The sequence below is a fragment of the Choristoneura fumiferana genome, chromosome 22 (genome assembly GCF_025370935.1).
Source record: "Choristoneura fumiferana chromosome 22, NRCan_CFum_1, whole genome shotgun sequence".
In the NCBI taxonomy this organism is placed as follows: domain Eukaryota; kingdom Metazoa; phylum Arthropoda; class Insecta; order Lepidoptera; family Tortricidae; genus Choristoneura; species Choristoneura fumiferana.
This window is the reverse complement of record NC_133493.1, coordinates 6115900-6143327: the sequence shown is the minus strand read 5'-3', so window position 1 is coordinate 6143327 and position 27428 is coordinate 6115900. Positions and strand designations below refer to the sequence as shown.

The 27428-nt window shown below is 34.8% G+C and overlaps 1 protein-coding gene and 1 pseudogene across 1 annotated transcript; both read right to left on the bottom strand.

The window, feature by feature from the left end:
• Positions 1-4353: 4353 nt before the first annotated feature.
• Positions 4354-6987, bottom strand: LOC141440359 (glucose dehydrogenase [FAD, quinone]-like; annotated as a pseudogene).
• A 3591-nt stretch (positions 6988-10578) lies between these two features.
• Positions 10579-26790, bottom strand: LOC141440258 (glucose dehydrogenase [FAD, quinone]-like). The gene is given in 5 exon segments (XM_074104722.1): positions 10579-11721; positions 11723-12151; positions 12226-12340; positions 13547-13704; positions 26095-26790. Coding segments are annotated over 5 exon segments (2235 nt in total). The 5' UTR covers positions 26722-26790; the 3' UTR covers positions 10579-10815.
• Between the last annotated feature and the right edge of the window lie 638 nt (positions 26791-27428).

The window sequence follows — 27428 nt, the reverse complement described above, 5'->3', positions numbered from 1 at the left end:
ACCACCTGCTTGGTCTTTAGAGGTTGATTTATAGTAATAATAATAACGATTATAGTTACAACTACAAATCAAAAGCATTTTTTTTAGATCTTATTCTTAACTATGTCACTAAACATTTACGTCCGACAATAAGTACCTTTTCAAATACGTTAATCATTTAGTGTGTTGAGACAAAATTATAGGTTTTTGGTAAGAGTTTTAATACTACAGTGTTCTTAAATTTAAGACTATTAAATTAATCGTAAGTTATTAGTCGTTTTCAAATGATATCACTTCATAATCACTAAAATTTTTACCACGACGATAAGGTACCTTTTAGAAAATATTATAGTGATTGTACCAACTTTTACTAAACTTTACCTTGAATTTTGAGACTGATAAAACTAGTTTTTTTAAGATTTATTTGTTTGAGTTAATTTGGTCTCATTTGGCTATGTTTTAGCGTACTAAATATAAAAGTTTGTTGATTTTGACTGTTTAATTACACTTGTAAACAACAAAGTTATTTTTGTTAAAGTATTTTTTATATAATAAACAACGTTAATTCAAACGGAGTAGTTCTTATTTAGTGTCCAATTACGCATAATATTTTTTCCGTTCGATAAAATCAATGGAAATCTATACTATAAATAGAAAAAATTTAAAAAATCCATCAACCTTTTTTTTTACTTTAATGCACTTGGCAAGGTAAACTACTAGGAAAAACCGTTGTCCAATTACAAAATTGTTCTCTGAAACCTGAAAGCCCGGTACAATCTACTCCTCAAATAGCATGTCATCTATGTAACTTTCCAACAATAACATACTTTTAATGGTGTGTTACGAGTTTGAATTCAATTTTCTCATAATCACCTTTTCTGGCTATTTTGAGCTTCAACATTTTTTTAGAATATCCTAAACCTACATGCATGTTTCTTACATGGTTCGATAGCCTAAATGCATGTAGATTATGGGGATATCAATACTCAATACCGACAACAAGGTACCTTTTCCAGATAACGCCCAATATTTAAAGATATCTTATTTTTTTTCTTTCGATTAGGTACATGCATTGTCATGTTTTAATTTATTAAGTATATAAAAAATAGTCAAGTACCGTATTGACCTATGTACTCCCAAAGTAACCAAAACTTGTGTTGTGGGTACATGCAATAGATAAACATATATTTTTAATAAATATGAAAATAGATACAAACTTAAATACATATTAACATCCAAAGATATTCGTTTGTATCATAGAAATATTTGCCCCGACCGGGGATCGAACCCGGAATCTCGACCTACTGAATATCAGGGCCACTGGGTTATCAGATCGTCAAAAAAAAATTCCAACGCAAGCTGCGACCATAAAATTTACTAATAAAATAGTGTGTCATATGGCCCAAAAGTATTAAAAATAACCTAACCATCAAAATTACATTATTAATTCAAGCTTTTTATGCTGACTACTTTTTGCTGACTGTACTTGCATTGTCACCCAAATTACATTTGCATACCAAATTTCAAGTCGAAACGGGAACTTCACACACACCATTGTATTCCTTCACTGGTTTTTGCAGATCCTCACGATGTTTAACTTCACCGTAAAGCTCGTGGTAAACTTCAAATGTGATTTCGCACATGAATTTTGAAAAAACACAGATGCGAGCTCTGTTTGAACCCACGATCCTCTGCTTGAGAAAACGATAGGTCAGAACACTAGGCCACCACAGCTTTAAGCACGTAGGTTTTTTAACCCCCGACGCAAAAGAGGATGTGTATTGATCGGTATAACACAGTGAATATAATTTCAAGGATATAACAGCATTTGATATAATTTCGAAGGATGAGCTTCACAGTACTTTTTTATAAAATAAACCTAATCTAACCTAATCCAAAGTACATCAAATCGAATTGATAACAACAGAAATAAGTTTGGTTTTTAAGATAAACATCATTATATCAAATGAAAATTATATCAATTGTTGCATTATATCAATTGATGTTATATCCTTCGTTACGCACCGCAAAAAGAGGGGTGTATAAAATTAACGGCATGTCTGTCCGTCTGGTGTCTGTCTTGGCACCGTAGCTCTTAAACGGGTAGACCGATTTGAATGTGGTTTTCTTTTATTTCAAATCAGATTTTCTTGCAATGGTTAAGACAGTTTCATTAAAGTCGGTTCAGCCGTTTTTATGATATTGAACTTTGAAGGTTGATAAAGTCGGTTGGTTTTCCAATCTTTTGTTGGTTAGGTTATTAATAAGCTTAAGAAAAGACGCCATCTTCTTGGCCCCAATCGCGCCATCTGCTGTTACTGCAGCCCCATTATCTGCCTCCATAACCCGCGTACAACTCTCAAGCCTCTGAATCTCACAAATTTTACAATGGCCTCCCACCCCCTCTTCTATACTCAACGATACTCACAATCTTCAAGGGTATGCAGGAACATATTGATGGCTCCACGGGAAAATGGTTGTTCATTTTACGGCGTAAACTTTATCAAAGTACAATTAATAAGTGGGTAGGCTCGATGATGGTTAATTGTTTAGTGTTTTATTACTCGTTAGGAGTAGCTGAAGTATTGCAGTTATATTAACCAAGCTTTTTTTTCTACTAGGACGTGAGGAAACTAGTGAGTTCAGGTCCATTACTAGTGGTGACGTGTCATTTCAAAGCTTAAATCTCAAATTAGCTGATTTATTTTAATAAAATATGGCTAAGAACCACCTCTCAACTCGCTTTCACGTAAAAAACCGCATCAAAATCAATCATCCGTTTTGAGGGCTACGATGCCCAGGACAGACAGAGAGACATTGGGGTCAAACACCCTCTTTTTTGCGTCGGGGCTAAAAAAAATTCAAACAATTCAAGCATAAAACATTACACCAAACTACAATTTGCACTCCTTAATTTAGTTATGAGATAACCCTCCCCTCATTAGAGAACCGTTGTTATGCACAGAAGTCAACGATATCCTGCGCTAAGGAATAACAAGAATTTGTCTAATGAGATACAAAACGCATCGTACAAGGCATCCGTGCGAACTATAATGTGCACTTTAGTTACTATAACCTATGGCCTTTAAGATTAGATCAGGCTATAATCCTTGCTATGACGGCAATATTGTTTCATCATCATCCATCTATGTACCACTGCTGGACACAGGCCTCCTCTCAAAATGGAAGAGCTTGGGCCAAAGTCCCCAAGCAATTTTTCTCCGCGACCCTCTGTTTATATGGTCAAGCCACTGTGCTACCTTGGCTTATTTTTTTAAACCTTAGAACTTTGAACATGAAACTACCGTGAGACTCACTCATATTAAATGATTATTGTAACGGAAAACTCGATTTTAAATCGAGTTATCCGTTACAATATCATTTAATATAACCTTAGAACTGTTTTATATTATTACAACTGTAATACTGCCGTGAAGCAGCAGTTCTTGCACTGTTGTGTTTCGGCGTGGAGACTAAGACAGCCGGTGAAATTACTGGCACTTGAGGTATCCCATCTTAGACCTCTAGGTTGGCAACGCATCTGCAATCCCCTGGTGTTGCAGGTGTCTATGGGCGGTGATTATCTCGTACCATCAGGAAACCCACTTGCTCGTTTGCCATCCAGTCGAATAAAAATAAAAAAAACTTCTATTTTGTTGATCCCCTCGTCCAACTTCATGTTTTAACTAATGGAAAGTCCGGTGATTGTCGATAAAAATTGAAAAAAAAGAAACACCATAATTAATACTAAGTGCCTAAAAATACTTATTTCAATTGTTAATTCGTAATGGCGAAATAAAACAAAACAAATAAATTTCATTCAAATTATAATAAATAAAAGACGCTTATTTTGCTGTATATCCTTGTTTTCCAGAGCATGGTTAGATGTCTGTGCCAGTATCACTGTTTATAATACTCCTAACACAAAAAGAGGTAACTACAAGTTTTTTATGAAGATACTGTTTGTTAGTGCCCAGTAATTCGCTAGTTTTTCCATACACGGAAAATTCGACGTACAAAAATATAAAAACAATATTATAACAACATAATATTTCATCACACATTAAAAAAAAGTTAAATCAAATAGTAAAATCAAAATAACACTCTAATATAAAATATTAACGTTAAATTATAATAATAAAACAGATCTGCCAAATAATCTGATTGGAAATATAACGTTTTAGGGTCGTTCTCATTTTTCATGGACAATCGGAGTGATTAATTTTTAGATTTAAAAAATCACAATTGTTTATTCTCTCAAAAAAAAATGTATTTTAAATTGTTACGCATTTAATCACAAAGTCAAAACATATAATACATTGAAGTATTACTTTTATGTATTTTTTATTTCAAGTTTTATCATTAGTGGTTACCAAAAAGAAACACCTCAGTCAAAAACATGTTTGATTTATTAATCGTCGTGCAAAATCAAATCACAATTCTTTTTATCTTCCACGTAATCAATATTAAACCCAACGTCTACATGTTATATAGGTTTTTTACTTTAAGTCAATATAAAATATTTTCTTATTATCTCGATGATGAAACAAAAAATATTATAAATCATTTTTTCAAAAATAATTTAAAATAGCCTATCCAGGATTTTTTTAGCAATTCCATTTCAAATACATTTTCTAATATACTTAATTCATTATAAAAAATAGGTGTCATTCTGTTATCAGAACGGTGAAGCTTTTCAAGTTCGAATCTTAGACCATTTCACTTTAAATGGCGAAATGGATAAAATAGCGATGCATATAGTATAGTGGGAATCCATGTAACTACCATACACAAACGCCGCATTTCTGATTTACGTGTACTTTTACAGGGGATGGCTTTAATTTCATAGTTATTTAATTTATTTCAACGAATTCGGTGTAAAAATTGGATATTGGCAAAATTTATCACATACACGGAATTGTGCAATGGATAGTTACGCAATATTACACTATCCCCGACGATATTCAGCATAATTTATGCCGATCCAAGTTACTCAATTCAATATGGCATGTAAAAGTTTCTACGACTAAATTTCAATGGCAATTTATTTTGATACATTTTTTGTTCTGGTAACATCTGGTTACTAGACAATTAATTTTTCACTTATTCATTACGTAATAGGTGTATTTCCTTCATTTTATGAATTAAAATCATAACTAACCAAAATTTGTTTACTTAGCAGTAATACCAATCTTCTTTAATCATGTCCGCTGCCTTTTCTGCTATCATTATAGTAGGAGCATTCAGATTTGATCTAAGAATAGTAGGCATAATAGATGAGTCGATAACCCTTAGTTTCTTTATTCCATATACCCTGAGCCTCGCATCAACTACAGCTTCACTATCCCAACTAGGTCCCATCTTACATGTACCTGCAGGGTGGTAAATAGTAGAGGTATACTGAGTCAGAAGACAAGTAAAATATTCATGTGTCCCCCAAATAAAATCCTCACATCCTTGAATAGGTCTCCTCACAAAAAAAGCGCCGCTCTGCTTAAAAGCTGGAGTATCTTCTAACTTTGCTACAAACATCATACCTGCAACCAATTTCTCTACATCTATCTGTTCAGTGAAAAATCTCGGGAATATTAAAGGCGGACCAAACACTGGATCAGTATAATTAAGCATTATAAATCCTTTACTTTTTGGAACTAAGAGTAGTGGTCTAAAAGCAATACCGTTGAAAAATGAAAGAGGAAAAATATTAGACGCTATATAAGTTTGAGGGTCAGAGTAGAACTCTTCAACATTCCTTCCATCAGCATGAATTTGTATGTCAGGCAAATCATCATCAGCCAATCCAGTCTTTATAAAAGCTACGGCATTTAAAGTTACAGAAGACGATAAAGGCCCGTGCTTATGAGGAGGCTGTGAATAGTAATTATATATCTCATTTAATAACTGCGGACCGTCCACTAAAGTTGATGTTTTATTTGATAGAGCTAGTACCAACGCATCTGTTGTCACATGATCTTGTAGATTATAACCCACTCTTAAATCCACCAGAACTGGTATGCCGAGACTTTCCAATTGTCCCTAGGTCCTATACCAGATAGCATCAATAACTTCGGAGTATTAGCTGGGCCTGAACTAACAATGACTTCTTTAGACGCATAAGCTGTGTGTGGTATCCCTTGTTTGATATATTCTACTCCCATAGCAGTTTTAGTCATTTTGTTTATAATTAACTTTGTAACGTATTCTTCATTTTTAAAATTTTCAAATTTGGTCTTTTATGACGTATTGGTTATGTAGGCTGCATTAACAGACATTCTTTTTCCATTTAAGGAAGTTGACTGGGCTAAATCAGTGCCGTATTGGTTTTCGCCGTTGAAGTCAGTGACTGGTAGTCCCAATTCTCTGTAACCTTGAATCATCATGAGCTCATTGTTGTCTACGTAAGGAAACCGCTCAACGTTGAGTGGACCGCCAACAGCATGGTAATACTTGTTCAAGGATTCAATGTCACGATTGTTCTCTGCTTTCTTGAAATACGGCAACACCTGTAATATTAATAATGATCAAAGACTGTTAATCAAGCTAAAAGTAGGATTATGTTCAAGAATTCAAGCCTAATTTACGATTCTCAGAACTTTGTTCGTTTTAACTTTCGTTAACCTAAAATAATACATAATGGATATAATTAAATTATTTACATACTTATAAACATAACATGTTTACTTTTATAAATATATAAATACATACTTAAATATATTTTAAACATAAATGATATTAAAATGTTAAACGTTCATATTATATCTCTCCCGACCAGAAATCACCAGGTCTTCTAACCACCTTTCATCGTGTTGCGTCGTCGTAGACCACGAGTTGAAAAAAAAGTTACATCAATGTGTTAATGACGAAAATTTGATTATTTATCTCTATTTTTTATATCTTTTATACCTCACTATAACTCCAACCAGGGTTGCCTTGTTCAGCCCAGCCATCGTAGTCTGCTTTATTTCCTCTCATGTAAACCATGTAATTCACAGCACTCGATCCACCCATTTTTTTCCCTGAAATTAGATTTGATAACTTATTTCAAATCAAAATACGGGCTGTAAGTAGATTGAAACTGCTCAAATTGTAAATTGAAATTATTTTTTGTACATTAAAAATTGTGATTAAATTAAAACTTACAAAATAAGGATAATCAAGTATGTATTGAGGTGAATATTTCACAAAAACTAACTGCTTTTAACAATAAAATAGAAAATTTTTTGTTTCAAAATTAAGTCAGCTTGCAATGTTTGAGCAGTATTTAACCTTTTCAACACAAAATTAACCTAACTACAAATACAAGTCTGTTAATCACATTCTACAAACAATAAAAATACCTTTATTTATAAAATAGTGCCAAAGACGCTAGTATATTATAGTTGGATATATAATTCGGAAAACTAAATAAAAATCAACAAGTCGACAAGTCAACAAATTTTAGATTGGCGCTAATATTAGTGTTGATAAAATGGCTGTAAATTATCCAAATTTAAAACATAGTTTATTAGAAAAACTAAACTGGGTAAATAACCATATTTTCCATAACAATTTTGTTAGTCTATATCTATCTTGCGTTAATTACAATTTAATTAAATGGTAAATTGTCTAAGTTTAACATCTGCAAATTGTATTAATTTCAAAATCACACTGACATCTACATAATGCCTATGTCCGAATTAATACTTTTAAAAACATTTTTACCAAATTATATCTGTTAATTAACATCTATGGCCTTTGGGTGCACTGGTTCAAAGGCTATTTACCTTTCGCTTTCTTTAGTTTCCCGTGTGAAATTTAAACCAACAAAAAAAAAAGTGTAAAAACGAAAACAATATAGATAAAATAATTCCCTAAGCTTACCCCAAAAATAGTCCGCAGTGTCCGCAAAAACTCACTTCTTCACCAATAGTTCTTATTATTTTAAAAACAAATTAATATTCATATCACACGGCGGCCGCCATCACCGTCAAAATCTCAAGACCGAACTCTTCTTTTTTCTTCTTTTTTTTCAAATAGACAGCGCGCGTTGCCATACGTCATTATCGCGACGTGTCTTCCTTTGAGGTCCGATGCGTTACTCAATCCCCAGGAGCAATACATATATAAAATATAATCAAATGTGTTGTGTTATGTGTGTGTATGTATGATGCCGCGTCCAATATATACTACTATTGATATTATAATGAAACAATATCAAATATCTATTAAAAAGCAATGATTAACTTATACTATTATTAGGTTAAGAAAACTAAATTCAATGTATGGAAAATTTGGCAAAATTAATGCAAGACTTTTATCTATCAGGATGTTAGGTTATAGAGCAAGGTTAATTTTATCCACTCTCCCCCCCTCTCCGGGGTGAGCTTCACCCCCCACCCCCTCGAATATGTCCCGGACCGCAGTATTTTCTATTTTTAAAAGAAAACCGTACACGATACATAAAAAGTGTGTATAAAGAAATAATCCTAGATAAATTTACTATAAACCTTTCATACATACAAAAGCGATACCACTTACAGTTTCAGCGCAATCTGGCACCAAATACGAACATTTTTATTAATTTATCCAGTTTTTTTTTAATCGTTTAGTTTTTTTCAATTATTTCACACTTTACCGCCAAGATATGTATGACTAAAATAAAGAATAGGATATGCTCTTATAAAAAAGGTATAATTCATTTCTACACTCATTCATTTGACGCTGCTATGCTATTTTGAAAATTCACCATCATCAGCTACTCTCGTCGATTAATTTGAACTTTGAAAGAGCTGGGCGGTGGTCGCCGCCGCGCGGTCAGTGCGCTTGTTCCCCACTTCCCCACCCCTACCCCGCCCACTCTGCACAGCCACAGTAAAAGAGACCAAGTAGGTTAACTACGAACAAAAGTACATCGCGTGGCTTAAATGTGTGCGCTTCGCGAGATGATCACTTTTACGTTCGCGTACTCGTACTTACGTATTTTTAGGGTTCCGTACCCAAAGAGTGCCAACGGAACCCTATTACTGAGACTCCGCTGTCTGTCTGTCTGTCTGTCTGTCTGTCTGTCTGTCCGTCCGGCTAGGCACTTAAAATTTTCACAGATTATGTATTACTGTGGCCACTATTTTAACAACAAATACTAAAAATAGAATAAAATAAATATTTAAGGGAGGCTCCCATACAACAAACGTGATTTTTTTGGAGTTTTTTGATTTTACGATGTTCCACGATGTGCAAAAATTGTAGAGGCCAGAGTTGCGTGAACGTATTCGAATGCGACATTGAAGAAGATTAGAATAATGCTGTTTTTTGAAGTAAATGTTATAATAGTTAATAAATAAATAATAATATTGTTAGTAAATACTTCTAAAAAATAAACGTAAGTTTAAAATAAGCTGGTTTTATTTGCAATTGGCAATCTCTCTCAGGCCCAGTACCTGTAGGTAGCGAATTTTCAATAGGAAAGAAGTAATCTAAACAATAAATTCATCAAAGAACTCTCCAGACCACACTTGGACACACCATTCACCACGTATCATACTTAGTTCCGTTTCGGGGTACATTTTTGGAGCTTTTTTAAGGTTCCGTACCTCAAAAATAAAAACTGAACCATTATAGGATCACTCGTGTATCTGTGTCTGTCCGTCCGTATGTCATAGCCAATTTGCTCCGAAACTACTTGACCGATTGAATTGAAATTTGGTTCACCTATGTAAATTGATGACCCAAACACGGACGTGTAGTGTAAATAAATTAATTTTAAACACGGGGGCCAGTTTTGGGGGTCAATTAGAAAAAAAAAAAAAAAAACTATGTATAAACTATATCGTGTGACATATCAAATGAAAGGGTACATTATGAAAATCTCAAATATATATTTTGTTTTATTTTAAATTAATCCGTTTTGAAGTAATTTAAGAAAATAGGCGAAAATTGACCATTTCCTCGTCCCTTATCTCCTAAAAGCCCAGTAGGGCCTAAAAATTTTAAAAAAATACAGGAAATAGGTCCATACCTATAGATTACAGGAAAACATATGAGAATCTAATGGTATTTAAAGTAACACCGTTTAACCAGTATGAATATTTATATTTCGCTGAATGGCCAAATGAATTAAATTTAAAAAATAGCATAGCAACGGTAAATAAAGAGTTTAGAAATCATTTATACCTTTTTATAAAGAAAATGTTTTATTCTTTACTTCTGTCATACATATCTTGGCGGTAAGGGTGAAGTTTTTGAGAAAACTAACCTTTTATCAGAAAAAATCGATTAATTAAAAAAAAAGTTAGTATTTGGTATCATATTGCGCTGAAACTATAAGTAATATCGCTTTTAAATGTATGAAAGGTTTATAGTAATTTATCAAGGATTATTTCGTTCGTGCCTACACTTTTTTATGTATTGTGTACGGTTTTCTTTTAAAATGGAAAATACCGCGGTCCGGGACATATTCGAGGGCGCGGGGGGTGAAGCTCATCCCGGAGGGGAGGGGGGGGGAGAGTGGATAAAATTTAACTTTGCTCTATAACCTACATATCCTGATAGATAAAAGTCTTGCATTAATTTTGCCAAATTTTCAGCTAATTGTACTGAACTATATGTGGTTAGGTACGCAGTTGTGTCGATTTTATTTACTGTGCCGAGGCGAACTATAAGTGCAGATGTGTGTTATTTTCTGTTTATTTGTATTTTTGTACTTACACTCACGAAGACCATTTTTAGATGATGAGGAAAGTAAAAAATAGAAACTACTATGAAATAAATAATCAAATTTTTATTTTTAATTCTTTCGATGAGCTTAATGTCTATCTGGTGTCGCTACGACTAATAAATATATTATAACGATGATATTTGCTAACTGGTAACACCCCAATCTTCTTTTATCATTTCAGCAGCTTTTTCACCGATCATTATAACTGGTGCATTCGTATTTCCTCGAACTATATTAGGCATAATTGATGCGTCAGCTACTCTTAAATGCCTTACGCCATAAACTCTTAATCTTGGATCGACTACTGCATTTGCATCGTCTTTGGGGCCCATTTTACAAGTTCCTGAAGGATGAAAAATGGTTGCCGTGTATCTTGTAAACAGGCAAGCAAAATAATTTTTAGTTCCCCATTTGTAATCTCTGCAGGCTTCAACTGGTTCTCTTATGAATTTTACGCCATTCTCTTTGAACGTCTTCGTGTTTTCTAATTTAACAGCAAATTGTAATGCAGCTACTAAAGTTTTTAAATCCCTATTAATAGTAAAAAATCTTGAGTAAATTAAAGGTTGACCAAATACTGGATCAGTTTTGTTCAATTTTAAATATCCTCGACTTTTTGGTAATAATAGTATTGGTCGTACGTTGATGCTGTCATAAAAAGCGAACGGTAATGTATTACTTGCTAAATACGTTGTTGGGTCAGAGTAAAATTCTTTTTTATTACGACCATCAAAATGGAATTGTATATCGGGTACAGTTTCATCTTTATCTGCATATTGCGTTCTGATAAACGCGCTTAAGTGTAAAGGTCCGGTTGCTGATAAAGGTCCGTCTTTATATTCTGAATTTTTGTATTTATTTATTTCATTCAACAAATTTTTATCGTTAACGAGTGTTGATGTAGCATTTGTTAGACCCATTATCATGGCATTTGTTGTAGCATGGTCTTGTAAATTATATCCTACTTTTAAATCTTCTATTACTTTTATTTTTAAAGATTTTAATTCATTTTCCGGTCCTATTCCAGACAACATCAATATTTTAGGTGAAATTCAGTGCACCGGCACTCAAAACAACCTCCTTTGTAGCATGGACAACATGCCATTTATTATTTTGGAAATATTTCACACCGTATGCTATTTTTTTCTCAGGTTCAATTAGAACTTGCGTAACTTGAACATTAGTTTTGATCTTAAGATTTGTCCTTTCATTTCTCACGGGTCTAACGAAAGCTGCATTAGTAGATGCTCGTCTTCCGTCAATTGATGTTGTTTGAGTAGTCATTGTTCCGATTTGCATTTCTCCATTAAAATCAACTAGCGGCAATCCAGTTTCATGAAAAGCTTGTACAAGCATCACAACATTTTTGTCTACAAAAGTAAATCTCTCAACGTTTAGTGGTCCATCGACTCCATGATATTTTGTATCTTTTGCTTCTATGTCTCTGTTGTTTTCTGATTTTTTGAAGAAAGGCAGAACCTGAAAACGTTTTTAATTAAGTTAGTTTAAATTAATTTATCATTTTAAGTTATTTATTTAGTTTAATGACCTACTTCTCTGTAGCTCCATCCATTGTTTCCCAATGCGGCCCAATCATCGTAGTCCCGTTTGTTGCCTCTCATGTATACTAAATAATTTATCGCGCTCGAACCCCCCATCACTTTACCACTGTGAAATGAAAATCATCGGAAAGCGGAAAAACTGGTACGCCGGTTTACAGAAATAAAAAATTCAATCAAATTTAATTATCAAAAACAAATTGTGTATGATATTAATACTAAGTAAATAAGACTTATGTATTACTAACAACCTATGGACCGTAGTCTGCAATAAAACATTTGAATTTGAATAAAAGTATAAGTTGAGATTAGAATTTTTAAGAATTAGATTACTCGTGATATCTGTAACTAAATTTGAGCAATATTTTGATTTTTTCACTTGATATGAATTAAATTTAAATAATAAACATGAAATAAATTCCACCCTGATTTAACAGCAAGTAAATTAAACTTTGAGTTGGTGTACTGTACCTACCACAAGTTTTTATAATTCTTGGTTTTTTACTAATACTAATGGTTTAACCTGAGAAGTCAGCCGATATAATTTAATTTTTTTAGAATTTCAGGTTTTCATTGCAATTTTAAATTGAATATCGATAAACATTTTGATCAGCTTGATTGAGATTCGGGTGCACGTTCTCAACTAACTATCCTTTTACTAATCTTAGACAATATACGAATACCAATACTTGGTTTGGATAGGTATTTAACTAAGTGTAAACAAACTTCAGCTGCCATATTTGGTACATGCAAGGATTTTAAACATTTTACTTGTCTATCATTGTAATACAAACTAGACTAGTGTATATACAGACAGAAATGTAAATTTTTAGATAGTTTAATGGGGGAATTTAAATATTTTAGAGACCAATTGACGTTGTTTTGTTTACATTTAGTTAAAGACCTATCCAAACCAAGTAAAGCAGCATTACCAGAGCAAGATATAAGGGAGTCTGTCATACTAATGGGCTACCTACTCGTGATACTTATCTGTGGAATGTGGTACCAGCTGTATGTACTGCTTACACGTCAGATAAGGGTAATATTTTACAGGTTTTTATTGCTTCTACATCGTAACTGCTACCTACTGCCATCGTAAACTGCACTGATTGGCAAAGGCTGGATGAGGGAACTCAAAGATAGCTAGTTTTGACGTAAATATCGTATTATAAAGGAGACCTACGTTCAGCTGTGCACGGAGTATGGCTACTGGTTGATTGATAGTTTATAAGGTCTGAGCTAATTTTACATTTCTGGTCCACTTTTTATCCTATATCTTCATAGATCTTTTATGGTTCTCCACCTATATCCTCACCTAGTCCAAGAGCAAGAATGTCCCCTCTGGGCCCGGCAGGTCAACTCCTCAGGCTGGGTCCTGTAACCCCAGTCGATGCTGGAAGCGGCAAGAACCGGGGCGAGTGCTGGCACACTGGTTACATCTGGCTCTTCTGGACCTGCCTCCAGGAGGAGAATCTGGAATATAATGAATTTATGAAAAGGGTTTTAGGGACATTACTTGACGGGCCAACAAGTTTGTTGGTTGGATGAAATCTAACAGCTGGGCGGAAAGTATTAATCCATTCGAGGACTCGTCTGCTCCACCGTTCATCGGTCCTGCGGCAGACGTGGCTTGCCCAACGCCACTTTAGCGAACTAATTCTTTGAGCAACATCGTTGACAACAACATTGGCGAAAGTACCACTGGTGGAACAAGTTGGAAGTACTACGAGGAATAAGGGAAAATTATTAGTTGTAAGACTCGAGTGGTTGGTTAAACTACTCGACCGAGGCTATGAAGAATCGTTTAGCTAGCACTGGGTGGATCTGGGTTGATTTGGATTCGATAAAACAGGTAGAGACGGGTTAATATTGTTATTAAACGTTAGTTTCGCTTGAATATTTTTTTTCTTCTTTATCTTGTATTTTCAGATAAACAGACATGGAATAAAGAAAGGCATAAATATATATATACTGAGCGGCAAAAAATTTGGCCCTCAAATGTATGCAGTAATGGGTAACTTTGTATGGAGAGTGGGCCAAATTTTGTGCCGCTGAGTACACTTAATTTTATACGAAATGAAGAACATAAAAATATTCAAGCACATTAAAGTATATTCTGCTGGCATTTAAAATAATGTCTTGTAGCTATAGAGTCCTGTTGAAACAAAGGTTGCCTAAATTTTAAATTTACATGTTTTGCTTATTCATCTAGAGATCCTTTTATAAATTAAAATTCGGTACTAAAACCCGCTGTCATAGAGCACTTTTATTGCTTGTTGTTAGCTCCATTTAAAGGGTTCCGTACGCAAAGGATGATAACGAAACTCTATTGCTGTCGCTTCTCTTTCCGTCTATCTATCACTACGATACGAAGAACAAGTCACCGACATAGCCAAGCGAATCAGCTCGTTGAGCAATGGGGCCATATAGCACGGCGAAACGGTGGCCGTTACTTCTCGAGTAGCCGCTGATCGACAAGCGCAGCGTAGGACGTCCACCAACAAGATGACATGACCTGGTTAAGCCGCATGTACTATTCCAACCGAAGCAACTAGTCTGTTAGCTATGTCTGACGTCTAGGATGATGATGATGATGATTTGCCGCTACAGAAAAAAATAGGGGAACATTACAAGAAGCGTATCATTTTTATTTCCAACCACCAGGCTATCTGGTGGTCGTTGGGTTTTTCAAAGATGTACGAAACCCACAGGTTCCATTCACACTTGACCAGATTTTTGAATTTAACCAAGCATCCATCGGTTGAAAGTTTAAACGGACTCATCCTGCTGATGTTACTTCCATTGGGTGTAAACTACGAACATTAAATTAATAGCAACGAGAGTGCACGTGCATAAAAACTTGTAGTTTGGATGTGCACCGTAACTATGTGATACTTGAATTACGTGTTAACTTTTTAGTGTATACTCTTGTTTAACGTCGAGAATTTGTTGCATAAATTACCCCTCAATATTATGATGGGCAAAGTACTCATGTAGCATAACTTAGATTTTATCTTAATTTAAGTATTAAATTTTTGTGCCAAACCTTAGCTTAGTTAGGGTACAAAATAATGTAATTTTAAGAAATAAATAAATAAATAAATGTAAATATCAATTGAAGTTTTGAGGAATCAATTTATATCAGGTAATTTAACCTATTGTATAGTCGAGGAAATTGAACTACGTACTAGGGTGGAACCTTTTATGCTACTAATGTCATGTTGACATCCGATAGATCTGCCAAAAAAAACACAGCGAAATTAATTATGAAATTGAATCCTAGTACGTGATTTAGTTTTTATGTCTGTACAGTAAATTAGAGATCATCATATCAGCAGGACGTCCACCTTTGGATATAGGCCTCTCCCATAGACCTCCAGTTGTTTCGGTTGGAAGTGGCCTGCATCTACCGACACCGTGAACCCGCGGTCTGCATCTACCGTGAACCCTCCGCTATGATCAAGTCATCCGTCCATCTTGCTGGTGAATGTCCTACGCTGTGCTTGCCATTTTTAAACAGTTACATGTTTTATATCTATTAAAGCACCCATGACTTATCAGCCTCCGGTTGCTGTAATAGTTATGAGTGAAAATCGCGAAAAAAAACCATATACTCGTAGTTTATTAAGCGTTACGTTAGAAACTCGATTTATGTTAATAATATCTCATGATTTAGCGCCAGAACTATAGTAATATAGTACTTATATCAATTGAACTAAAAGTTTAGCTGTAGTAGCGGTAGAACTGTTACAATTAGATACTCTGCGTTTCCAACTTTCGCTTCTAATAAATCTAAAATGGTTGCGGCATCGATCTAAAATACAATACTCGCTCCAACTCAGTCAGATATTAGGTGGTCACCGATAGAACCTAATTATATCAATACGACTGTTTCTCTCTTGGGCTTTTATCCTATTTAATTTTGAGTCAGCTCTAGTATACCTACTGCCGCCACGCAGAATGGCTGTGGGTCGTCTTTGAAGCTGAAATGTTGATTTTGAGGTTTATTTTTAAGTATAGTTATTAAGATTTTATCACTATGGATTTCAAAAATTGTACTATTTGATTTTCGTATTTATTTTTTACCCGACTGCCCAAAGGAGGGTTATATTTTTACAATTTTCTCGTACTTGTGTGCCAACTTTTCAACTTCAGATAATGCTAGAATGGAAAAAAATACACCAATGTTTTTATTTATTGTATTCTATCTTGTGAGAAAAGAAATAAATTTCAAATTCATATTTGTAAATTAGTACACATTTTTTTTTCTTAAATAAATTGTGGCATAGCCAAGAGTCGTGCGCATAGCCAAGCAAATTATCTCGTTGAAGTGGCAATGGGCAAATCACTGGAAATCCATGGAGGAGGCCTATGTTCGAAAGCAGACGTCCTATGGCTGATATGATGATGATGATGATTTGGAAATATTAGTTCTTGTATTTTCCTATGTTTTATAAAATGTGAGAAAGATATTTAACCCAAAACAAGGAAAAAATAACTGCGTTTGGAACTCTAATGTTACTGTCGAATCGGTTTGTACATGGCGTATTTACTTAAGCGCAGTTAATTGGGACTACAGGAGTTTCGTTTATAACTTAGTTCGGAATTAGTTAAAAAGCGGGGACTATGCGAGATTTAATATTATATTGCATCTGTGTTGGGAGGGACATGCACTAAAGCATAGGAACTTTTTTAATTTCAGTGTGGGTATTTTTTATGCAATTAGGAAGGCAAACTAGGATCACCTGAAATGAATTTTCGTACCTGAGTGTACCTAAGTTATGGATGCTATATGTACCTATTATTTATTGAATCAGGCGTTACTTTGCGGAGGTCCATATCAATGAACTAAAAGAATTTCTTAGCTCACGTCTCGACTAACCCTATAGTGTGGGCTTTAGAATATATATTTGCCCAGACGATTTTTCGATTCAGTGATCTGCTTGCGAAATCCACTTTAAAGTGCGAATTGTCATTAACTGCAGGGTGAAAATACATTTAAAAATTCGGGTGGTAGTAAGTGTATCAAATTTACAAGAAAAGTATAACAGCTAAACTTGCTCGAGAATTATATTGGTACTTTAAGAGTAAATAGCAGCCTAAGGTATAAAATATACCCAAACTTGAAAGATTTCGTACACAATATGAAATGTATGGAGAAAGTGACTTACTTCCATAAGAACTTTCTAGTATACTAAATAAAAATTACATTAAGACCCTAAAGTATGAGCACCTGTGTTACCCGTAGAGGAGGATGTTTGTTCCATGGCCCTCTACAAATTCCAAGTTTCTAGGAGACAATTTGGTTATCAACGCTAGACTGTATATAATTTGTTAATTAGGACTAAATATTTACCCTTTACAAATTCTGACTGTAAGATAACTAACATTGTGGCTAAAAAAGCTAAGTTATGAGGAAACCGAAGCATATCTTCTAAATTAGGCAAACTTACCATTAAGTGAACACACACACATATACACTACGCATGCACACACGCGCACACACACACACACACACACACACACACACACACACACACACACAATACATACTGCGTTTATTGGTCCTCTGCACGCTTATCTAATATTAAGATAACTGTACTTTTATATCTTATAATGGTTATATTCCAGTTATACCTTGTGGAAGAGCGGGTCCCCTGGAACAAGCATTTGTTTTGCTTAAAAGGTGGCCCCAAACCTTTTCTATTGTAACAATGTATTATTTAACAATAAACTTTTTCATTTTCATTTTTATTTTACAATACGAAATCCTTGAAAAATATTAATATTTTTCGTAATGGCTACGGAACCCTTATTTAGGCATGTGTCCGACTCAACCAATTGTTCGGTACCCATATTGAGTTTAAGTTTCACATTGTGGTTAGAGGACATTGAGCTATAGCTAGAGAAGGTTTCCGTGTGTTGGTATTGTCACGCAAACAATCAATAAATTAATTATATTTCAGTCATTAAAGATAAATGTTTTAATCGTATGTTTTAACAAGTTTCGTTTCCTGCTATTTTGGGATCCTTCATCCACTTGTAATACCCATAGTAAATCACATTGTGGTTAGAGGACATTGAGCTATAGCTAGAGAAGGTTTCCGTGTGTTAGTATTGTCAACAACAATCAATAAATTAATTATATTTCAGTCATTAGATAAATTGTTTTATTCGTATGTTTTAACAAGCGTTTCCTGCATTTTCCCTTGCGTAAATCATTATATGAAACAGTTGGAATAAAAAAACGGAATCATTTCAAATTTCTCATGGGAATTCTAAAAAAAATTAAAACAATTAATAAGGATTTCATTTAAATTGAATTAAAACTATCATGTTTGTAGATAGAGGTGTACCTACAGTGGGTAAGATTATGGTATTATACCTACATCTTTATATGTCTGTGCACTATCTTTCATCCCGTGCTTGAAGGTAATGTTATATATAGTATAGATACCTAGTTTGCTACAAGCTTTTATTTAGTTTCACTTCCAGTAGTCGGATTTACTTGAAATTAGGCATACTTATCTTAACGAGGCCCGACGTAAAATTTCTGTTTTCACAATTTGAACGTCAACAAGTACTTAGTTCAAATTATTTATTTTTTATGTCATATATATTACGCCAGGCTCCACGAGATTATATGAATTGCGTGACAATACAATAATCTGGTAGTGACATCCTGGTAGTCCGGCCAGGATGGTCTCCGCAGGACGGAACTCTTCAACGGTTAATGGCGTCGACTTGAAATTCGGTATGCAAATGTAGTTTGGGTGACAATGCAAGTAAAGTCGACAAAAAGTACAGTCAGCAAAAAAAGGCTTGCATATATATATTTTTTTTATCAAAAACTTATTTATTATGTTGCTGAGTATCCATCTATTTTTATATCAGTTGTAAATGCGTATTGTATATAGAATGGATGTCGCTCTAAAAGAAAGGCCTTTGTTCAACAGTGGACGTCTTCCAGTTGATGATAAATAAAAATATGCTATTGATTGTTGTAAGATTACATCATTAGAAGTTTTTTTATCAAATGTATGCAGTCCTGATGGTCCCAAAGGATGACCAGCGCCATTCAAACGGACCACATTATCGCAGAATATATAATAGTACTAACGTACAGAATGGCCACGCTCCGCCCCGCACCGGTTCGAGTTACCCCACCCCTCAAGCGTAGATTGCAGGAAAACCGCAGGGAAGCAGTTGGGCGCGCAACGCGATGTATGTCGGCCACACGGCACTAAGTTAGGGAGCAATAATTTTGCGAAATGGTAACGGTACCCTATCTACTTCCTTTTTCTAAATAAATAATGATTTCTGAAATTATCGCGATTAATACATTAAATAACTACCTACCGAATAATTCGTTTAAGTTTGTAGTCGTATATCTATTATAATTGGAAATAATAATGCTTAAATGCACAGATAGTCACATTTTAATTAGGTTTAAATTAATAGGTAAGATTAACGATTCTTACATTGATTTGCACTATCTAAGCCATGCCTACATATAAGTACCTTTAAATGTCATTGGTAGCACTTGTTAGGGTTTTGCGATAGTCAGCCCTGTGTATCTTACGCACACATTGACGCGTGTACAGACGTCGTCGTGCCTATGTACTCGTAGATTCAAGAACGCGTATTTTGTACGGCGTGGCCGCCGTGTGACATGCTGATTCGGGACCATTTCGTGACGTTGTTACGTATTTTTTTTAGTTTTCTTCTATTGTGTGTAATAATATCACAGTGATATATGTTTTTATTTCTTTTTCTTTCAAAAACAAGCCTAATTTGTTAGCACGTTATTCTTTTAAAACATAACTTTCTCTACTTGCCACTAAAGTTTTCAGACAGTACTGATCAATTTTATAAGTATTAAGTATTAGCAAAAGAAATACGTTCACTCCAGCCTTGGCCATGACATACAATCGGCTAAAACAAAAGAAAACTGTTTTTTTACACCTTGACACTTTGTTTCCTTTTCTTGTTCATTGATTTCGCAACTTTTGATAGGAGTTTGGCAGAGACCAGGAATTTGTTAATACAAGGTTACTTTTTTTTTATTCGACTGGATGGAAAACGAGCAAGTGGGAAGTGGGAAACTTAGAAACCTTTGACGTTTTTATGGTGTCCTATTTATTAGGTACTTGATAGAATTACTTTTATTGTTCCATACAATCGAGTTACAAAACAAAATTCTTATAGATTCACTCGTGTGCCTGTTTGCCATTTTAGATGGTTACTATTAATGTTTATGTATATTGTAACGTAAAATATATATCATATTCCATCCAATCGATCACAAATGACCATGTCAAAGAACAAGAAATAACACAGTGCCATAGACACGGCAGATACTAACATAAACAGACAGGAGACAGGCGCACAGACACAGACACACAAACACACATGAGTATTTTTCAAAAAGTTGTCCCGTCAGGAAATTGATAAGAAATCTTTTTGTCAAGAAATTATTAACACTGAGGATGACATCATAAAACGTAAACTGCATAAAACATCAAAAATTTCTTGACGTCAGGAAAACGTCACAAAATCTTGTGAGGAAAAAATCGTAATTTTGTAACTACATCGAATCTTTCTATTGGACAACTGAAATGGTCAACTTTTTGAGAAATAGTTCTATAGCGGTCAAACATATAACACCTCTTTTTGGGTCGGGGTTAAAAAAATACAATACAACAATAACTAAACTCTATTAACACAACAGTAGGTATATAGAAATTTTCCAAAGTAAGCAGTAGGCGGCGGGAAAGATCTTCAGACTTTACCTATTAGCTGTGCTATAAGAACTAACTTCATACAACAATCCAAGTTTCTAGGATAACTGAAGGTACCAAAAAAGGTTTTCCGGTTTACAGCAATTTTATTGGTATGAAAAAATCTGTTTTAATAATTGATTGCGTTGACTTAGGAGTTTAATTTTTTCACTACTATGTAGCAGACTGAGTATTTGATATTAATATCTCTACGCGTTCCTGATAATAATCTGTCTTGACATACTAACAAAAAGACGGACAACAAAGTTATCTTATCTCACAAAGGTTATATTCCTTTCGAGGTAGGAAAACGCGGATCGTAACGAACTGTTACAAGGTTAATAATAGAACTGTTTAAATAGGTGATCTACTTATTATGTTAACTTGTTACAGAATATAGTCGCTAGAACTGGCGAACTACAATTGTAAAAGTTTTTCGCTTTGAGACCGTCTCCCGTTGTTTCAGTTTTAAGGACAATGATACGATAACACTAACTGGAAGAGACATAAATGGTCGACAGAAAAGGATAGTTTGATGCATTTTACAAGCTTTTATTTAACTTGCACTGCATGTATGTTACGGGTCAAATCTTGTAATTTAAATTTGACGCACTTCCTGCTAGTTTTTTCTCTTAGTTAGTACGTAAACTACTTCAACTTTGCCCTCTGGCAACATTGCACAGGTCGGAGGATAGACTCGACTAAATCCTGGTTGAAGCAGTTTCGGTACTTCTAGCATAGGTAGTTTCTCCGCAGGATGGAACTCCTTAACGGTTAATGGCATCGACTTTAAATTTGGTACGGAAATGTAGTTTGGATTACAATGCAAGATAAATCAACAAGAAGTATAGTGAGAAAAAAAGTTTGTATTATAAAAAAACATTTTTAACTATTTAATTTTTTAATTTTTTTATTATTCGACAGGATGGCAAACGAGCAAGTGGGTCTCTTGATGGTAAGAGATCACCACCGCCCATAAACATCTACCTATATCTAACTTTGAAACCTATGAAAAATTAATTTATTCAGAAGTGTTTGTTACTCTTTCACGCTGAAACGGCTAAATAGATTTTGATTCAACTTTTTTATACCGATATTCTCTTACAAGGCCGGGATGTACGCACAATCAATCACATAATATTACCAGCTTAACTTGAGTCATGGAATTTTGGATAAAATTGTTCTTATATCCCGGACGATTTTACGTTACAAAAGCCGGGGGTAAAGACTAGCTTTACATATAGTCAAGTTTTCCAAAAAGTTCTTTGCATATTTTTATTTATTTATCATAATATTTACACGGCATTACAGATACATCCAATTCACCGTAAAACTAAAAACGAACAAATCTAAATTAAAATTAGATTTTTAAAAGTAAACTAACAAGACATTTCCTTTTATTCATCTCACAAAACCTAATAAAGCATTCACTGCAAACTGCCGACAGTCTCCCAGGTAGCAGGTCCAGGTCCAGCGCGGATACCAAATAGTAGATTGTACAAGAAGAGCATAAAACGAGCCATTTTACCCAAGACGTTCATATAGCCACCAGAGCCGGTACGGCGACGGTGGATAGACACGTCGAGAGGAAATGGGTTTAATGCTCGAGTTTTACACTGCTTTTCACTTAGATTGCGAGGAAACGAAATAGCAACAGTGGAAACAATTATTCACTTCCTATGTACCTTTTACCTATTCTTTATGCATTTTTATATAATTCCATTTTTTAATTTTATTGACTTATTTTGATTGATTTGATTGATTTCTAGTTTTATATAAATAAAAAATTATTAAAAAATATATATATAAACTTTTTTGTTTGCGGCTGTTGACACCTGATTACCTTGGTCTTAGACGAAGATTTTATTTTATGCACTAGCTACAGCATAAAAAGTCAATTTATGTCGCCTAGATACAGCATACCTAAACACGAACTTTACTAGCATGAGAAGTGAAAAAGGCGGTTTACTAATGTTTTGGCGAAAACCCTTATGTAATGTTTAGCCTTCTGAACCTAACCTATCAATCGCTTCTGCCTAGCTTGTCTTGCTCGCTCGCTTCGCTCGCTCACGATGACTGATATACTTACCTACTTATGATTGGCCAAATGTTATTTGACTGCCTTAGCCAATTTTTGCTACATAATTGTTTGCCATGAAGTAAAATTTTGCAATATAAAATGCGCGAAGCAAGTTATGCCGCCAAATGAAACTTCGGCGAAAGGTTGGTTGCTAAGTGAAATTTGGCGAAACATTTTCGCCGAAAAGGCAGTGCCCGGGGGGCGGGGGAGCGGCGAGCCCCTGCGGGCAGATGCGGCGCGCAGCTCCATCCGAGGGACGGAGGGACAAACAATCGCACTAGTCTACCGACTAGCTCAGGGCAGTCCGACTCGCCAAGAAGTATGCGTGTTGTCATCAGCAGCGAGTGATTGCGTCACACCTCGAGGGAGTTCAAGCCGAGAGCGCCTAACAAAAACTGAGTTGGGTACAAAAATTGAATAGAAAAAGCCTTCTGAAGTTTTTTACGAGTTGGGCATATGTGGACTCATAAGGGCTCCATATAATAGACGAAGATTCTAGTTAATAATAGGTATATTTGACCACATCTAGTTCTGGTACTTCTGTAAGCCAAAGTTTAGTAAGGAGATACTAATTTAAAGACTATCCGGGTAAACGATATTGCGAGCAAGAGAAATAGTTTTTTTTCTTTTCAACAACGTGACTATTTTATTATACTTTTATGTCCTTTCCTGAAGAGATTTCCACGATTTCTTTCTAAATGGTTTCAGGCTTTATAAAACAAATTATTATAAAGTTGATTGATTTAGGCGTTAATTTGCAGAGGTAAGGCAGAGGTGCATAATCAATGAACGGCAACCTTTTTAGGATTCATCTATAGGGTTCCTTAGGGTTTTGTTGCGTCGTACAGAGAGAGTGTATGTGACCAACTTCCACGGTAGCCTAGTGGTATGACCTATGTCCTCTCAAGCAGAGGATCGTGAATTCCATCCCGTGTTCGCACCTCTAAGTTTTCGTAAATTATTTGCAAAATCATATTTGAAATTAACGTGAGCTTTCATCATGAGCCAAAAGACGTCCACTGCTGAACAAAGGCCTGCCCCTTAGAACGCCACAATGAATTTCCAACTCGCCACTTGCATCCACCGGTTACCATGAGCTTTACGGCGAAGGAAAACACCGTGGAGAAACCCGCACTGCCACCAGTACAACAACTGTTTAAGACTAGGCTGCTTTTACCATAAACCTTTTTTTTTAAATAACACTATTTTTTTATGATTTTTCATTGTGCCCGATTAGATTTGAACCCGCATATTTTCGGTTCAAGATTCATCTGGCGTACTCATTTGTTTTAAAAAAAACTAACAAAGACAAAATGTATTTACTTTTCAAACTGACTGTACTGGCCAGTACAAAGACACTACATTGTCACGATTCGTTGCACAGGTTATTAAGGCGAAAATAACCTTTTCACTTCTCATGCTCGTAAAGTTCGTATTTATGCTGGATCTAGGCGACATAAAATGAGTTTTTATGCTCTAGTGCATAAAGTAAAATTTTCGTCTAAGACCAAGGCAATCAGATGTAAACAGCCACAAACAAAGAAGTTTTTATTATATATATAAAACTAAAAATCAATTAAAATAGATCAATAAAACTAAACATTAGAATTATATAATGATGCATGAACAATAAAAGATACATAGTAAGTGAACAATTGTTTCCACTGTTGATATTTCATTTCCTCACCATCGAAGTGAAAAGCAGAGTATAAAACTCAAACACTAAACCCATTTTCCCCTCGACGTGTCTATACGAACGTCTCGGGTAAAATTGCTCGTTTTAAGTACGCTCTCGTTGTACAGTCTACTATTTGTATGCTGTTGGACAAGTTCATTGCACCAAATGTTTTTCTAGCGTACCGTAGCGTTGCTCTGAAGATGAGCTCTGGTTGAGTTTGAAACGCGTCAGTGTAGTGTGGTGGTGGTGATAGATGGGTTTGTGTGATTTGTGTGTGTTCTTACAGTGTGGAGGTGGAGAAACTGCATGAACACGCATATTTTGCATAAGCTTAACTATCATAAGGTCGCGGGTGAGCAAGGAAATTCTTTTAGTTCATTGATATGGACCTCCGCAAAGTAACGCCTGATTCAATAAATTATTCAAATCATAGACTCACAGTACAGCATTAGTTTATTACTGTAAATTATAAGCTATGATGCAACGCTCTCTCACAGTACGGGAAAATAAAAACGTACCATTGTTGTATTATACTGTAAAAAAACTCAGTATAGATTCCTAGTAACTCATTATATTCATCTGTCTGTTCATCTAACTAACAAGAGTTATGTAAAAGTTGCATTGATTGCATTAAAGTGCATCTACTTAATGAGCAAAGTGAAAGTGAAGTGATGGAGGAAAATGTTCATAGTAAGGTTTTTTTTTAAACCAGAATTTTTAGGATTCCGTACCCAAGGACTCCGCTGTCCGTCCGTCTGACCGTCTGTCTGTCCGTCTGTCCAGGCTGTATCTGTATCTATATGTCTATAGCTAGATAGTTGAAATTTTTCCAGATTATGTATTTCTGTTAATACTAAAAACAGAATAAAATAAATATTTAAGGGGGGGGGGTGGCTTACAAAACTGACTCATTAAATTTATATCAAAAAAATTAAATACATTTTGAAAGAAAGGGTACACTTCTTTTTGAAAACGCCCATTTATAAAACTAAAGAAAGAAAGAAAAACACGTTTGTTGTATGGGAGCCCCCCTTAAATATTTATTTTATTTTAATTATTTATTTCTAAAATGAATATACGGCTAAATATTCTATAAATATTTCAAGCGTCTACCTGTTGTCGTTATTAATATCGAGAAAGAAAACGCCAAAAAACTCACGTTTGTTCTATGGGAGCCCCCTATTAGTTTTATTTTCTAATTTATCTAACGAAGATAAGAAATTATTTTATTCATCTACCCATTACTTTTTATTTTAATTTTCAGCCATAATATTACGGACTTCTTACAAATGTAATAAAAAAAAAACTACTATGTAGGCACTGACCTTCCATTTCTTGACTTCGGATAATCTGTTAGCCAAAACACAACCCGCGGATCCAGCACCAACTATAATAAAATCGTATTCTTCTGGCAAATGTCTTTTTCTTCTGTTTTTCTTTTTCTCCGCCATCACCGGCACCTTCTTCGAATCCGCCGTATCCGCATCGAAATAACTCCTGTCACCATTAAACTCCAAGTCGAACGACCTTCCAAATTCCGAATACGGATTCTCAAATTTCCTTCCGAATTCAAATTTAAATAACGGTTTTTCCGGCCCTGAGTAGAACGAAACGTAGCTGTTAGCTTTTGGTACATTTGATTTATACTGATTGATTGCAGCTGGCACAACGGGTCCTAAAGGGGTAGGAGTTCCAATTTCCGGACTTAATATTAAAGGACCTAATGGTTGTTGAGGCGGTCCTAGAACGCTAGTTTCAAATGTCGGGCCTATTTCGAGGGATTTCGGGGGGTGATAGGGATTTCTTTGCGTAAATTGGTCGTCTATGGATCTTCCGAAGAGTTGAGCCAGGAGGGTCAAATATAGAAACCCCGTTTGGGAACATTGGGTGAGCGGCGCGTTTTGCTCAGTGCAGATTTGGGATATGTCCGGTGGTATCCAGAAGGAGGTCATTGTCACTCAGTCAATGTCACTTTGTCATTACACTGCACTGGTAAGTGTTTTCTAGTCGTTGGCTAGCACTGAACTGAAACAGCGTGAGAAGTAAAGTGCGCTAGTGCGGCCTTCGTCGTTTTTAGGGTTACATAGGTACTATCGAACCATTTAATTTCTGATTCGTTGTGAACATACGCACAGTATTTAAACAGCGTTATGGTTATCCTCCTAACGCTCAGAGTCCTTTATAAAGGACTTATTGTAATTTTAAATCAAACTCTATTATAAATGACATGAAGTTTGATGTTCATAAATCAAAAATTTGACTTGGGCGTTAGGAGGTTATGATTTTCTTTGTTGGACAATGTGATGTCATTGTGACGTTTTCTGTCAAAAGATTTCACAGTGGGTCACGGTTCAGTTGATCTAAATAAATTAAGAAGAAAAAATTAACCCTTATACGATCAGTCTTAAAAAATGCTACTGATTTACGTAATGAATCTTGTAGACAGATTTAGTAGAAACATGTTGAATATGACGTAGTACTATTATTATACCTACTTTTGGGGCTAATTACAAAGTAAAAATAAAATGATGTGAATAAAATGATGTGAGCACTAATATATATTATATAATAATTATATATATTAGTGTTTAGTTTTATAACTATTTATTTGTTATTATTCTATTTTGAAAAAATGACTTTCTGCCAAGTTTCTTGCGGC